Source organism: Balaenoptera borealis (genome assembly GCF_965194805.1).
Source record: "Balaenoptera borealis genome assembly, chromosome: 14".
In the NCBI taxonomy this organism is placed as follows: domain Eukaryota; kingdom Metazoa; phylum Chordata; class Mammalia; order Artiodactyla; family Balaenopteridae; genus Balaenoptera; species Balaenoptera borealis.
Genome location: NC_138875.1, coordinates 64,392,808 through 64,409,321, shown reverse-complemented (window position 1 = coordinate 64,409,321; position 16,514 = coordinate 64,392,808). Strand labels below are relative to the sequence as shown.

Below are 16,514 nucleotides of genomic sequence, written 5' to 3'. Positions count from 1 at the left end.
AGGCAGATTCTCAACCACTGCGCCACCAGGGAAGCCCAGGAGAAAACTTCTGATCGGCTGGTACACGAGGTACACCCTTTCTAACTCTGGGTTAAGATCTCTGATGTACAAAGAAGTTTTACAGGGACTTCCCTGCTTAGGACTCCATGCTTCCTATGCAGGGGTCCCAGGTTCGATCCCTAGTTGGGGAACTAAGATCTGCGAGACATGCAGCGCGGCAGAAAAAAAAAAGAGGTTTTACAAATATAGAAAAGGACTCCAAAATGGACAGAGCAAAGGTACAGACCTCACACGTGGTGAGTGACAGTGCAGCCCCACTAATGCACCAAGCCAGTCGGAGGTGCCCCTCGGCTCCGACTCAGCTACAAAAACAGCAGGGCCGGATGAGGCTGCCGTGAAGCTGACGGCACCTACGGAGGCCAGGCTGGAACTACTCATCGACAACCATAAAAGTTCAAATGTCTGCTACAGACAAAGTGACCCCCGGGGAACAGTGGAGGGGAAGGACAGCGTCCCTGTGCACAGGTCTGAGGGCAGAGAGGCAGGGGGCTGGCAGGGATGGGGGCTGCACTGCAGCCTCCACTCTGGCCAGACTCCCAGGAGAAGTGGGCCAGGTGGGGCCCTTGCTGGCTGTGCTGGGTTCTGGCTCAGATGGACCCTCCAAGGGGCAGGGCTCAGGGCGGTGTGCTTACCACGCAGACAGTGATGGGTTGAAGCAGTAGGCCTTCCCGTCCGACAGGTTCATCACGGGGATTCCATGCTGCGTCAGCAAGATCTGTGACACCGTCATGTCACTTCCTAGGGAGACACCAAGAAGGGGTTCCAGCGTATTCTCATCAGCGGGCTCCATGGCTCCCACAGCCCTAGCCACGCAGACGGGACCCCAGAGCCTGCTCTCCGTCTCGGCTGAGCGGGGCCCTTTGTGCCAGACCTGGACTTGAGCTGCCCGTCCCCAACCCCACCCCAGGGATGGGGCGGCCCCCTGCCAGGCTCACCTGCCAAGATGGAGTGTAGGGACTCTTCCTTCACCACCACTATCTGCCTGTGCACATCCCTGGGGGAGACAGGAGCAGCTCACCCTCCAGCCGGGCCCAAGGGCCTGTGTGCCGGTGGGGCGACCCTCCCTGCAGCAAGGGCACCCACACAGCCGCTCCCGCCCTGCCTCTCACCAGACGGACAGCGTAGCTGTGGCGGTGAGGGCCATGACGTAGGAGCCGGTACAGTGCAGGGTGGAGATCGGGGATGGCAGCAGGATGGGAGGGAGGAGGCGGCGACCACAGGTGGAGAACACGGACAGCATCCGCTTTTCACAGGCGACACACACCACGTCACTGGGGGAGCAGGGGGCTGGCGTCAGGGAGGCTGGGAGCTCTGGTGGCCCCGAGATGCAGGGACAGAGCCAGGCCGGGCGGCAGAGCTGATGGTGCCTACTGGAGACCTCTGCCTGGAGATGGAGTCCTCGCCCCCATGCGGTGGCTCAGGCTTTTCTGGGCTCACACGGAACTGCCCCCAGGGAGCACGTGCCCGAGGACCAGCGGCCCTGACAGTGAGCCAGGAAGCAGGCCTCACTGTTTGGGAGCAGCTGCAGAGCATCCCCCCGACAGTCTCCTAGCTGAGACCAGCCAGAGGGGCCCTGGGAGGCCTCTGCCCAGACAGGCCAGGGGGAATGTGGGGACGACAGGGTGCGTCTCCCACATGGGGCGCCCAGCTGTGCTCAGAAGGCCTTCGAGACCGGGGTGGGAGAGACATGTCGCTCCCTGAGCGAGAAAGGCTTCACCACAAGTGTGTCGGCGCAGTCTCATGTCTCTCCTCTGAGCGTCCACTAGGCCCCTTGGCTGTGCCCGGCACAAGCAGGCTCTGCCCTCTTAGTGGGGCCCCCTGGGGTGAGAGCGAGCCTAGAGCGAGGCCAGAGCCTCAGACCCCAGGCAGTGGGAGCAGGTGTGCAGCCAGCACAGCAAGGTCCAGCCCAGCAGCCCACTGGAGCCCTGCTCCAAATCACTTCTGGGCTGCCAGCCGGCGCCTACGGTCTGCACTGGCAGCCAGCTCACAGCGAGGTCAGCCAAGGAAGAGGCCGTGGGTCCGTGTTCTGTCTGCTCGTCCCTGTGGTCAGGGCGCACCTGCAGTCAGCCCGCTGCCAGGGATGCCGAACCTCTGGAGCTGTGGCGCGGGGGGCAGGTCTGCACGCTGGGCTGGGGCCTGGCTGGCCGCTTGGCCGGACTCCCCGGCAGCCTCTAGGTCACACGGGGAGGCTGTGCTGACACACCTGGCCCCCAGCTGGGGCGTGCCGGCTGCCTTGGGACCAGGGACGAAGGGGGAGCCCCAGGGGACGGAGGGAGGAACAGAATGGTGGTTCCGTCCAGGCCCAGCACCTGGCTCGCTCAGGGCCAGGGTCACAGACATTTGTGAGAGTGTTTCACATGCAGCCTCATGAAAAAGGATTCCGGGCCTAATGAAAACGACCACATCTAAGCTGACAGCTTTGTAAGACCCTCGTAGGGGTACTGAGAACACAGTCCCGACTGGGGCCATATGTCCCCGGGTCCTCTTTCCAGATGGAGCACGTGCGGGGCCACCTCCAGGGGTGGTGGAAAGACACTAGGTGACTGACCACCGAATTCAGGTCTCCCCCAAAAGGGCAGATCTGGAAAGGGCTGGCCTTGGGACTCAGAGGACAGTCAGAAATCCATGCTGATTTCCTTGGATGAAAACCTGGGGTCCAGAGAAAAGGCCAGCCAAGGTCAGAGAGACGCAGGCAGAGCTTGGCCTGGAAATGGAGACTTCAGGAATCCGACTAGAATGCCCAAGGGGCTTAGGTGACCCTCCAGGACTCAGTTTCCTCTCCTGTAACACACGGATGATGGTGCCACCTTCAAGGGGTGTCCCAGGGACTCGGATGACTCAGGCACCAGCTCAGTCCCAAGCGAGGCTGGGCGTAGGCCTCCCTCAGACAGGCCACCTCCCAGGACAGCCCGGTGCCCCACAGTACAGTGCGGGGTCTTGCTTTACGTTAAAGGCAGGTGGGGTAGAGACCCCTGCTCTTACCAGCTGCCGGCAGCGGTGAGGATCCGGCTGGTGAGCACCGTCTCCCACTCCTTCCCTTCCCGGCTGCACTTCAGGCGGCTCAGCTTTATGCCCCCAACGGCCGTCACCTCGTTCTCCACCTCTATGTACATGGAGGGGTCAGAGCTCACCTGGGGGAGAGAAGCAAACAGAACGTTTTCAGCAGCAGTGGCCTCAGACGTGGGCCACGGACAGGGGGAAGGACACACAAGGGTGGACAGAGTTGCCGGCCAACAGCAGGCTGGGGGTGGGGGTGGTCACAGGGCAGGACAGGGGGCCAGAGGTCCCAACATGCAGCCCCCAGGGCAGGGCAAGTCCCAGGAGCTGGTGTCCACCTTGTCCTCTGTGCAGTGGAGCAGAGAATCGGTGTCACAGCTAAAGACCTCGAAGCCTCTGGATCCCATCACCTCCTCTCACAAGGGAGGATGCAGAGAAGGCAAGCAACCGGCCAAGAGAACACGGCACAGAAGGACCCCAGCCCGCTCGGGGGGACATGGGTCTCCTGACTCCTAACTGAAGGATCTTCAAAGACTGTCAGGTTTGGCCAGAACAGAGGCTGTGTTGGCACTTGGAGGAAAGGTCTGGAAAGCCCTCAGGCTCTCCAGCTCCTTGGCAGTGCACCTTGGCATGCACACTGGAGCCCAGTGTCACTGACAGGAGGGTCCCCAGAAAAGCGTGGGGAGATGTGTGCAGTTCAGCACCAACTCCACACGGGCTCAGCCTCGTGTTTTGTGTCTGGGGAGCTGACAGGCAGATACCCCACATGGGACCTAGGTGAGCGGTTCGTACTTGTGTGGCCACACAGTACGGTTCGTACTTGTGTGGCCACACAGCGGGTGAGCTGGGGTGGAGGGCCGGCTGTGGCTGGGGGCTGGGCCCCCAGAAACCAAGAACAGCCCCACACAGCACTCCGCAAGGAAGGCCCTCGGGTGAGGGGGGCCGGCTGAGTTTGGGAGGGGGATTTGTGCGAGAAGAACCAGGGGGCCCCACCCTTAGACCCAGAAGGACCTGTCCACCTGCCCTCTGGCAGCCCTGAGGGGCAGCCTGGGCTGGGGCAGTGTGCAGCCCACCTGCATGTGGGGTTCTAAAAGGTTTCCCGAGGACATGAAACTGATCTGAGGTATAGAGGGTGGGAGATGACGGTGTGTGCAAGGCCTGGCACGGGTGCTGGGATGAGCGGCCAGAGGGCCTCTGCGAATAAAGAAATACTTGCTGTAGATCTGTGTTTTGAACAAGCCTGTAGTTAGAAGCTTCCACTCGAGACCTTGAAAGACCCTGATGATGACCCCACGCTGGGCACTGGGAAGTGGACGGGCCAGCAGGCTGGTCAAGAGACAGACCAGTGCCACACGGTTCCATGGGCTGAGCCCACGGCCGACAGTGGAGATCGAGGAGGCTTCCAGGAGAAGGAACACCTGGGACAGGTCTTGAAGGAGCTGGGCACCCAGAAGATGGAGGGCAAAGACATGGAGGAGAGGCGTGGGGGCTGGGGAATTGAGGGGTCCCAGAGAAGAGGCCAGCCATCTTGTTAAGATTGGGTGGCTGCTCTGCTCAGCCACAACTTCCCCCAGAAGGTGATGGAGAGCCACTTGAAAGCAGCCCCAAGTCTGTGACAATTCAGGGTTTACACCTCCCAGGGGGTGGGGGTGGGCAGGCGGACAAAAAGAATGTGCAGTCTCGGGAGGGAGGGAGGCGGAGGCCTGCTCACCTGCAGGGTGAAGGCTCTTTGGGGGCCCGGCATGGGCAGCTTCAGCGCAGCTGCTGGGACGGACAAACACACGGCGTCCTTCTCTGCAGTCAGGGCAGCTGGGGACTGCAAGAGCAGAGATGTCCCTGAGCCCTGCCCGGCACTGGAGGGCAGTGCCAGGTAAAGGTGAGTCACCAGAGGTGAGGCTGGGCCTACTACCCGGGCATTTTCACCCTCTGTGAGGGTAGATGATCGCTACAGAGACCCCTACTGCAGAGACGAGGCAGCTGACCCCAGGGTGGGGCTCAAGGACTCCGGGTGGGTCAGGGGCCGTTCTGGAGGTATACGTGTCCACGCCAGCTGTCCCCACACTGATGAGGCACGCGGGGCCCCCCTTCTTCCCCAGGGCATATGCAGGCCCCCACACCGAGCTCAGGAGGTGGGCCGGGGGCAGCACTGGCCCGCCAGCCTCACCTGCACAGACAGGGACATGGGCATGAGCCGCGAGTCCTTCCGAGGCCGCCCTTTCTTCTTCTTCTCCACCGTTTCCACCTCGAGCTCCAGCTTCCGCTTGGAGAGCGAGGAGGGCTTAGTCACAGGGACCTTCTCATCGCTGTCACTGCTGCTCTCCAGGACATCCCGGGGCCGCAGCTCCTTCACAAGGCTCTGCTCTTTCAACCTGCACAAACACAGACACCCGTGGCTCTTGCACAGGACTACTAGTTTCATGATAATCAATAAAATCCATACTCATCTCCAAAAGTTAATAAATTAAAAAAGTAGGAGAGGACTTCTGGTTTCGGCTGTAAGATGCAAACAGCTTGGGAGTTGTCATTCTCACTCCTAAAATAAGAGGAAAACTGAAAACCTGTATACCAACAACTCTTCTTAGACCCACCAGAGAAACCGCTGCCCTGACAACTGGAGACAAGGCAAAGACATAAAACCGCCTGGAGCCCCACCAGGGAGGGAGGAGGGCACCCACACTTGTGTTAGTTTTACCTCCAGGAGCTCCACCAGTTGTCATGGGTGGAGATCAGGAATGGAGTGCTCCTCCCATATGCTTTGGGCTGAGGAAGGGGAAAGCAACCACTCTGAAACACACCCAGAGTCCTGTTCTCCTTAACAAAAGCCTTCCCCCGAGGAAAATTACTTTACTGAGTATGATGTGACCTGGGGGCAGGGCAATCAACCAACTCCAGCCTAGCTCCCCTCCACACGCACTAAGAAACTCTCCTGAAGGTCATAGGCCAAGGGACTCTGGCCCAACAACAACATAAGAGACTTAATCATGAGACTAGAGAGTGCTTCTCCTCCCCAATACCTCACAAAATCAACAGGGCCCCTGTGTAATAAGAACACTAGATCACAACTAAGAGAAATGCAAGACACAGACTCCATTTAACAAGGAGTTTCTAGGGAAACTCAAGGAAAACAGGGAGAGAAAAGCAAGGACACCAGAGGAAATGGAAGCCTCTGACACCTGCAGCTTCAGGAGACAGTAAACAAGACCTAATTCTTACCAGGTAAACAAAATCTCACATTAAAGACCTTTTACCCCCAGTTCCTATTACTTAGTACATTATGTCCAGGTTTCAACAAAAATTACAAGACATGATAAAAGGCAAAACAAAATCAAACAAAAACCCAAAATGAAACACAGTCTCGAGATGAAGCAGGATCAGAACCAGAGTCAGACATGGCAGCAATTTTGGAATTATGAGGCCAGGATTTTTAAATAACTATTATTAATATGTTAAGGGCTCTAATGGAAAAATCTGGACAACACACAAGAACAGATGGATCATATAAGCAGAGAGAATTTAATAATAATAATAATAGCTAAGACTTTTTCAAAATTAATGAGATACCAAACCACAGATCTGAGCTGCTCAGAGAACACTAAGTAGAATAAATACCAAAAAATCCACACCTACCTACACATAACATAAACTGCAGCAAACCAAAGACAAACAGAAACTCTTGAGAGAAGCAGAGGGAAAAATATACTTCAGCTAATAAGGGACAGAGTAAAGATTACAACAGACCTCTTTTCAGAAACCATTCAAGCAAAAACTGACTGAAGTGAAACATTTAAGGTGTTAAAAACAAACCCACCAATCTAGAATTCTGTATCCATTGAAATTATATCTCAAAAATGAAAGAGAAATAAAGGTTTTCTCAGACAAAAACAACAAAAAGACACTAGAGGAAATGTGTTGCCAGCAGAACTGCCTTGCAAGAAATGTTAAAAGAAGTTCTTCAGAGAGAAGGAAAATGATACAGGTCAGAAACTTAGATCTGCATGAAGAAAGTGCTAGAGAAAGAATAAATACTATAAGAATTTTTATTTGTCTTATTCTTAATTAAAAGATAACTTTTTGGGAATTCCCTGGCAGTCCAGTGGTTAGGACTCTTTGCTCCAAATGCAGGGGGCCCGGGTCTGATCCCTGGTTGGGGAACTAAGATCCCACATACCGCAATAAGCACGCGTGCCACAACTACTGAGCCCGTGAGCTCTAGAGCTCAAGTGCTGCAACTAGAGAAGCCCGAGTGCTGTAACAAAGACCCAGTGCAGCCAAAATAAATAAATAAATTAATTAATTAATTTAAAAAAAGAACAAATCACATTCTCTAAATAAGAAATAAAAAATAGAACATAATCATATTAAAAAAAAAAATCCCTTGTCAGGGAACTAAAATCCCACAGGCCACACACACACACACACACACACACACACACACACACACAGAAGTAAAAGATAACTTCTTGCTCAAACTAGTAACAGCAACAATGTATTGGATGATAAGTGAAATAAATAAACAGTAGCAATGTTATATGTCCTGGAAAGAAAGAATTGGGAATACTTTGTTAACAGGCACCTGCACTACCCTTCAGCATTATAACATTATTTGAAAGTGTACTTAGTTATAAATGTTTATTTCAAACTGTAGGGCAACCACTAAAAAAAATTTATAAAGCAGTACAGTTGACATGCTAAGAGAGACAATGGAAGAGATACATTATCTTACTATCTAAGATATTCTTAGATAATGCTAAGAGATAATATAAGAGAGAGAAAATGGAATCATACCAAAAACATGCTCAATTAAAACCAGAGAAGGCAGAAGAAAAAGGGGGAGACCAAAATCGTTAAGAATATGGTAGATATTAATTCACTATATCAATAATCACTTTAAATATAAATATTCCAAATATACCATTAAAAGAAACTGACAAAAAGAATGAAAAAGAAAACCCAAGTATATGTTGTCTACAAGAAACTCAGCTTAAATATAAAGACACATAAATTAAAAGTAAAGGTTGGTTCCAACTATATGACATTCTGGAAAACAAAAAACTATGGAAATAGTAAAAAAAAAAATCAGTTATTGCCAGGGGTTGGGAGGAGAGAGGGATTAACAGGCAGAGTGCAGAGGATCGTTAGGTCAGTGACACTATTTTGTATGATACCTTTATGGTGGTAGATACATGTCCTTATACATTGTCCAAACCCACAGAATGCACAACACCAAAGGTGAACACAATGTAAACTATGGACTTTGGGTGATAATGATGTGTCTGTGTAGTTTTATTGGTTGTAACCAATGTATCACTCAGATGTGGGATGTCAACAGTTAAGGCAGAGGGGTATATGAGAACTCTCCGTACTTTCTGTACAGTTTTGCTGTGAACCTTAAACTGTTCAAAAAAAATAAGTCTACTCTTTAAAAAAAGGGATGGAGAAGGACATGCCACGCTAACACTAATTAAAAGAAAGCTGGAGTAGCTGTATTAATCTCAGACAAAGCAGTCATCAGAGTAAGGAAAATTATCAAGAATAAAGACAGGCGGGCTTCCCTGGTGGCGCAGTGGTTAAGAATCTGCCTGCCAATGCAGGGGACACGGGTTCGAGCCCTGGTCTGGGAAGATCCCACATGCCGTGGAGCGACTAAGCCCGTGAGCCACAACTACTGAGCCTGTGTGTCTGGAGCCTGTGCTCCGCAACGGGAGAGGCCGGGACGGTGAAAGGCCCGTGCACCGCGATGAAGAGTGGACCCCGCTCGCCGCAACTGGAGAAAGCCCTCACACAGAAACAAAGACCCAACACAGCCAAAAATAAATATAAATAAATTAAAAAAAAAAAGAATAAAGACAGGCATTATATGATGATAAGAGGGTCGATTTTCCAAGAAGACATAGCAATCCTTAATATGCATACATCTAACAATAGAGTGTGTTAAAATACATGTGGAAAAACTGATAGAACTGGAAGGAGAACTAGACAAGTCCACTATTATAGCTGGAGATTTCCATATACCTCTATCAGTAATCAACAGATCCAGCAGACAGAAGATCAATGAGGACATAATTAATTGAACAGTACCATCATTCATTGTATTTAACTGACATTTATAAAATACTTCATTTATCAATAGCAGAATACATATTACTCTCAAGATCACATGGAATATTCACTAGTATAGACCATATTCTGGGTCATAAAACATACTCTAACAAATATAAAAGAACAGAAATCATACAAAAGTATGCTTCAAGACCACAACAGAATTAAAGTAGACATCAAAAACAGAAAGCCAGAAAACTCACACATCTTTCATGATTAAACAACATTTCTAAATAACACATGGATCAGAGAAAAAGTCTCAAAAGAAATTTTAAAATACTGAATTAAATGAAAATGAAAACACAATGTCAAATTTTATGGGATACAGTGAAAGCAGTGCTTAGAGAGAAACTTATTGCAGAGAATGCATAAATTAGAAAAAAAGAAAGACCTGAAATAACTTCACCTTTAGGAACTAGAAAAAGATGAGCAAGCAGTAGAAAATTAATAATAAAAATAATAAAAAATAATATTAAATAATTATAAATAGTAAATAAAAATAATATTAATGCAATAATAAGCAAAATAATGTAAAGCAAGCAGAATAAAGTAAATAGTAAAAATTAGAGCATAAATCAATGAAATTGAAAAGGGAAAACAAGAGAGAAAAATCAATGAAATAAAAAGTCGGTTCTTTGAAAAGATCAATAAAATTGATAAACTTATAGTGAGGCTAATCAGAAATGGAGAGAGAAGACACATATTACTAATATCAGAAATGAAAGGGGAGGGACTTCCCTGGTGGCGCAGTGGTTAAGAATCCGCCTGCCAATGCTGGGACACAGGTTCAAGCCCTGGTCCAGGAAGATCCCACATGCCGCAGAGCAACTAAGCCTGTGCGCCACAACTACTGAGCCTGTGCTCTAGAGCCTGTGCTCTAGAGCCCGTGCTCCACAACGAGAAGCCACCGCAATGAGAAGCCTGCGCACCTCAACAAAGAGTAGCCCCCGCTCACTGAAACTAGAGAAAGCCTGCGTGCAGCAACAAAGACCCAATGCAGCCAAAAATAAATAAAATAAATAATTTATATAAAAAAAAGAAATGAAAGGGGAGGTAAGCAACAAGGATTTACTGTATAGCACAAGGATCCATATTCAATATCTTGTAATAACCTATAATGGAAAATAATCCGAAAAATATATAACTGAATGATTTTGCTACACAAAATACACTGTGTGAGACTAACACAATATTGTAAATCAAGTACATATCAATAAAAAAAGAAAGAAATGAAAGGGGGCCCTCACTACTGATCCCATCCATAGACATTAAAAGGATCATAAAGGAATATTATGAATGACTTTATACCCATATATTTGATAACTTAGTTAAAATGGACCAGTTCTTTGAAAAAAAAAAATCCACATAACTCACACAAGGAAAAATAATCTGAATAGACCTGTATCTATTAAAGAAATTAACCAACAATTAATAATCTTCCAAGAAAAAAAGCACCAGACCCAGACAGTTTTACTGGTGAATTCTATCAAACATTTAAGAAAGAAATTATACCAATTCTCCACAATCTGTTCCAGAAAACAGAAGTAGAGGAAATAAATCCTAACTCCTATGAGGCCAGCATTACCCTAATATCCAAACTAGATTACAAGAAAGAAGAACTACAGACCAATATCTCTCATGAACAAAGATTCAAAAATCCTCAACAAAATATTAGCAAATTGAATCCAACAATGTATAAAACGAATTATACACCATGACCAAATGGGATTTATTCCAGGTAGGCATACTGATTTAACATTCAAAAATCAATTACCATAATCCACCACATCCAACAACACTAAAGAAGAGCCTTATGACCATATCAACTGATGCAGAAAAAGCATATGACAAAACCAAACATCTATTAATGATAAAAACTTAACAAACTAGAAATAGAGAACTTAACTTGATAAATAACCACACAAAAAACTTACTGTTAACATTGTACTGGAAGTCTTAGCTAATGCAGTATGACAAGAGAAGGAAATAAAAGGTATAAAGATTGGGAAGGAAGAATAAAACTGTGTTCAGTGAATAAAAACATCAGTGATGACACTGTGTCATTGTAGAAAATTCCAAAGAATCAACAACAACAAAATCTGTAACTAATAAGCAATTATACCAAGGTTGCAGGATACAAGGTTAACATACAAAAGTCAATTACTTTTCTATATACCAGCAATGAACAAGTGGTATTTGAAATTCTAAACACAATACCACTTATACTGGTGCCAAAAGAGCAATAATTTGATAGAAATATAACAAAATATGTACAAATTCTATATGAGGGAAACAACAAAACTCCGATGAAAGAAATCAAAGATCTAAATAAACTGACATATTCTATGTTCATGAATAGGAAGACTCAATATTGTTAAGATGTCAACTTTCCCTAACTTGATCTAGAGAGATTCAATGGAATCCCAATAAAAATCCCAGGAACTTATACTGTAGTATCAACAAACTTATTCTAAAGTTTATATGAAAAGGAAAAGGCCCCAAAATAGATCTAAACAAATGTAGTCAGTTGATCTTTGATAAAGGCAAAGACATAGAATAATCTTTCAACAAATGGTGCTGGCACAAATGGATGTCCACATGCAAAGACTAAATCTAGACACAGACCGTGCATCTTTCACAAACGTTAACTCAAAATGGATCATAGATCTAAGTGTAAAATGCAAAATTATAAAATGAGAACTCAGAAGAAAACACAGTAGGAAGTCTAGGTGAGCTTGGGTTTGGCAATGAGTTTTTGATACAACACCAAAAGCATGATCCATGATAGAAAAAAAAAAATCTAATGCGTTGGACTTCATTAACATCAAAAATTTCTGCTCTGAGAAAGACACTGTCAAGAGAATGGAAAGTCAAATCAAAGACTGGGAGAAAATATCTGTGAATCACATTACCTGAATAAAGACTTGTATCTAAAATATACAAAGAATTCTTAAAATTCAGCAGTAAGAAATAACCAATTAAAAAAAATGAACAAAGATCTGAACAGGCACTCACCAAAGATGAGATGGCTGATAAGTGTATGAAAAGATGTTCAGCATCATATGTCATTCAGCAATTGAAAATTAAAACAAGATACCACTAAACACTTATTAGAATGGCTAAAACCCAGAAAACTGATGATACCAAACGCCAACAAAGATGTGGATCAAAGGAACACATTCACTGTTGGTGGGACTGCAGTCATTTTGGAAGACAGTCTGGCAGTTTCTTACAAAGCTAAACCTAGTCTTACCATACCAACCAGCAATTGCACTCCTAGGTATCTGACCAGTGGAGATGAAAACATATATTCACACAAAAACCTATACGTGACTACTGATAGCAGTTTTATACATCATCTCCATATAATTGCCAAAAAACGGAAGCAACCACGATGTCCTTCAATGGGAGAATGCTTAAACTGTGGTACATACAAACTATGTGTATCCATACAATGGGATAAGATCTGGTAATAATAAGAAATAAGCTATCAAACCATGAAAATGCATGGAAGAACCTTAAATGGATATTACTAAGTGAAAGACACCCATTTGAAAAGGTTAGGTACAGTATGTTTCCAATTATATGACTTTCTAGGAAAGGCAAAACTGTAGAGACAGTAAAAAGATCAGTGGTTTTCAGTTATTCAGGGAGGAGGGAGGGAGGGATAAACAGCTGAAGCAAGAGGGATGTTCAGGAGGTGAACTTACTGTGCCTGATACCAGACCCTCCTGCTGCCTCGGAAGCAGGAAGCTTGGCCCTAAGTGAATACTCACTCACTGCCACTTTCTTTCTTATTTTTTTGGGTTGTTGATTCTTTTATTTATTCACTGCCTTTTCAAGGGAGAAGCTGAGAATGGCAAACTTGATGAGCCCTTATTCTATAGTTCCTGCTGGAGCTGTATGTGTGGCTGAAAGGCCTTATGAGATGTGGGTAACACAGCTACTGAGGGACAATCCCTGGTGACATCAGGGCCCAGGTCATGCATCAAGACTTTGCCCTCTAGCAGCCCGATTCAAGGGGTAGCCTCTGCACTTCTCAAAGCAGGGTCTGGCACTCCCCGAGAGCTAGGAATTGACAGCGATAAGGGCCATGGAGACCTGCAAGGTGAACATCCTTCCTCAGTGAACAGAAGGAATTCCTAGCTATGGTGCCCTGTGGTTTCACTAAGGTGGAGATTGTGTTTTATTCTGGCTATTCAGACCTCACTCCATTTCCAAAACTGAGATTTCAATACTTGCTTAAGCCTGTGAAACATCGGCCACTCCCTCTTGACCAATGCCCCACAGCCCGCCCTCTTTGGGGAACTCCTGTTAGGTGCACGCAGACCCTACTCTCTGCCCTCCAGACTCTCCTCCTTGGGCTCCACCTCTTCACCTCTGCAGCACCCAGGCCATTTCCTCAGATCAAATGCGCTCCTCAGCTGGGCCTCCTCTGCTGTCAAATATGCCCACTGAGGTTTTTTTTTTTTTGGACGCGTGGCTTGCAGGATCTTAGTTCCCCGACCAAGGATTGAAACCTGGGCCCCTGGCAGTGAAAGCACTGAGTCCTAACCACTGGACCGCCAAGGAATTCCCTCCGCTGACTCTTCAATTGAAATGATTATTATTTTTCTTTTCCAAAAGTATTTTTGGGTTCATTTCCAAATCTATCTGGTCTTTTTGATGGTGTATTATTCCTTACTGAGCTATAATTCACATACCATAAAAGTCACCATTTTAAAGTATAGAATTCAGTAGTTTTTAGTATATTCATAAGGCCATCAATCATCACCACTAAGCCTTGCACATTTTCATAATCCCAAAAAGAAACTTTGTATCCATCAGCACTCACCCCATCCTGCCCCGGCAACCACTAATCTACTTTCTGTCTCCATGGATTTGCCTATTCTGGAATTAAATATAAATGGAATCATATAACATGTGGTCCCTTGTGACTGGCTTCTTTCACTTAGCATGTATAAGCATTCCATTCCTTTTATGCAAATATTGCCACATAATATTACTGATATATTGTATGGATGTACCATATTTTAAAAATCCATTCAATTGACGGACATCTGGGATATTTCCACTTTTTGGCTATTATGAATAATACGGATATGAACTTTTTTTTTGGCTGTGTTGGGTCTTCATTGTGGTATGTGGATCTTTCGTTGCAGCATGCAGGCTTCTCTCTAGTTGTGGTGTGCAGGCTCAGTATTTGCGGCAAACGGGCTCTCTAGTTGCGGTGCTAGGGCTTAGTTGCCCCGCAGCATGTGGGATCTTAGTTCCCTGACAAGGGATCGAACCCATGTCCCCTGCATTGGAAGGTGGATTCTTAACCACTGGACCACCAGGGAAGCCCCCTGATATGAACTTTTGTGTACAAGTTTTTACATGAATATGTTTTCAATTCTCTTGGGTATCTACCTAGGTGTAGGACTGCTGGCTCAGATGGTAACTCTATCTTAACCATTTATGGAAACGCCAGATCATCCTCTGAACCAGCTGAACCATTTTACAATCCCACCAGAATCTATGAGGGTCCTGATTTCTCCCCATCCTCACCAACACTTCTTATTATTTGACTTTTTGATCACGGATCCTAGTGGGTGCGAAGTGGTAGTTCACTGTAGTTTTGGTTTGCATTTCTCTGATGACTAATGATGTTGAATGTCTTTTTATGTGCTTATGGTTGTTTGTGTATCTTCTCTGGAGAAATGCCTATTTAAATCCTTTGTCCATTTTAAAACTGGGTTATTACTCTTTTTACTGTTGATGTGATTTGCAAATATTTTCTCCCATTTAGTAGGTTGTCCTTTCATTCTGCTGACAGTGCTCTTTGAAGCACCAAAGTTTTAAGTTTTGATAATGCCCAATTTTTCTATTTTTTCTTTAGTTGCTTGTGTTTTAGGTGTCACATCTAAGAAATAGTTTTCTAATCTAAGGTCACATCTATGTTTTCTTCTAAGAGTTTTATAGTTTAACTCTTACATTTAGTTCTTCAATCCATTTTGATTTAATTTTTATACATGGGATAGTATACGAATCTTTCCTCATGTTTTCTTTATCTTTCTTGTCTTTGACCATCTTACGCGTGTTTATTTTACAGCCACCATCTGACCATCTACCATCAGAGGTACAGAGGTCTACACCTTCTGCTCCTGACGTCTCCTGACATGCGTGGATGATCAGGGTTTCTTCACGGGCTTTGTTCCTTTGGATTCTGAGTCATCTCAGGCAGTGTTTCTTTAGTGGGAACACAGTACCCCCTGGGGTCAGGATGGATTTGTATTTGCTTTGCCAAGTGCCTCTGGGGTGTTAATTAGACTAGAATCTTCTTTTGTGTCCAGTTCTTGGCTTGGTGATTTCCAGATGACAAAGGTAGTGTTAAAGTGACCTCCAATCCACTTGAGGGCAGGCCTGTGGTGACACAGCCTCAGGGGAAGACTGTTTTCCTAACTCAGAGGGCAGGCTGAGACATTCCAGGCTCTGGCCATGTTCCTATGCTGTCAGTCAGGTTTCTTCTAGTCCCCCTCTCACTGGAGGTACACTTTTTTAAGCAGCTTGACTTCATGCTAGTGTCTTAGTTCCAATCCCTACGTGGCTCAGGCCTAAGGCCCTGTCTCAAATCTGTGTGGCCATTAACACTCAAGGTCCTTGTTCACCAGGCCAGTAACCTCCTGGCCTAACGCCCACTGCTCTGGTTGTTTTGTTCACTCTTAGATTTTGGCTCCTAGGGACTTCACTTACTTTCTTGTGAACTAGTCACATACTTTAGGGACACATGTTACGTTTCATCCAGCATTTCAGAATGTTTAGCAGCAGGGAGGTTTCAGATCCTCTATATTGCTGGGCAGAAAAATTGCTGGGTAAAAAGATCATATGAAACACCTATATAAAACAGACGTGACCACACTGCAGACCCCACACCAAAGTCACAGAGGCCACCGATGACCTGAAGGGACAGTCCTCCCATGCTGGCTTCTGGGGCCTATTCTCCAAGGACGAATCCCACTCAGACAAGCAGTTTTGAGAACATGGGTGAAGCCCCGGGGACAGTACAGTGTGGCTTTAGCTCCAAGACACCGTCCATGGCAAGGACAGGTCTCATCCCAGATGCTCCCTCCACTGGGCACCTTCTGGCCATGTGGCTCCTGCAAGAGTCTCTGGCCCACGTCCCTGATGTGGCTAATGGTAACGCTGAGCCCAATCACCTTGCAGTGGGTCACAGCTCCAGGTTGGCACTCAAGGCCCCGGCCTGTGTGGAGGAAGGTGGCCCGGCCCCCCCTCAGACTCTCCCAGCCTTCAACTTGCTGGATCAGGCAGTGAGCTCTGTGCCACAGCGGGCTTGGCAGGAGGCCCTCCCAGGAGGC

The 16,514-nt window shown here is 46.7% G+C and overlaps 1 protein-coding gene across 8 annotated transcripts in view; it reads right to left on the bottom strand.

Annotated features, from left to right (window-relative positions):
- The window catches only part of HIRA (histone cell cycle regulator), a 74,698-nt gene that overhangs the window by 14,881 nt on the left and 43,303 nt on the right, over positions 1-16,514 (bottom strand). For 7 of the 8 annotated variants that reach the window (XM_082354044.1, XM_082354045.1, XM_082354050.1 and 4 more), the window contains 6 exons: positions 5,222-5,426; positions 4,769-4,873; positions 3,043-3,191; positions 1,170-1,331; positions 996-1,054; positions 693-798 (listed from right to left, as the gene is read on the bottom strand). In XM_082354044.1, the coding sequence (XP_082210170.1) occupies positions 693-798; positions 996-1,054; positions 1,170-1,331; positions 3,043-3,191; positions 4,769-4,873; positions 5,222-5,426 (786 nt within the window). Of the gene's footprint in view, positions 1-10; positions 199-692; positions 799-995; positions 1,055-1,169; positions 1,332-3,042; positions 3,192-4,768; positions 4,874-5,221; positions 5,427-16,514 lie in introns of those variants that run through there. The other variant, XM_082354051.1, reaches the window with a different exon arrangement.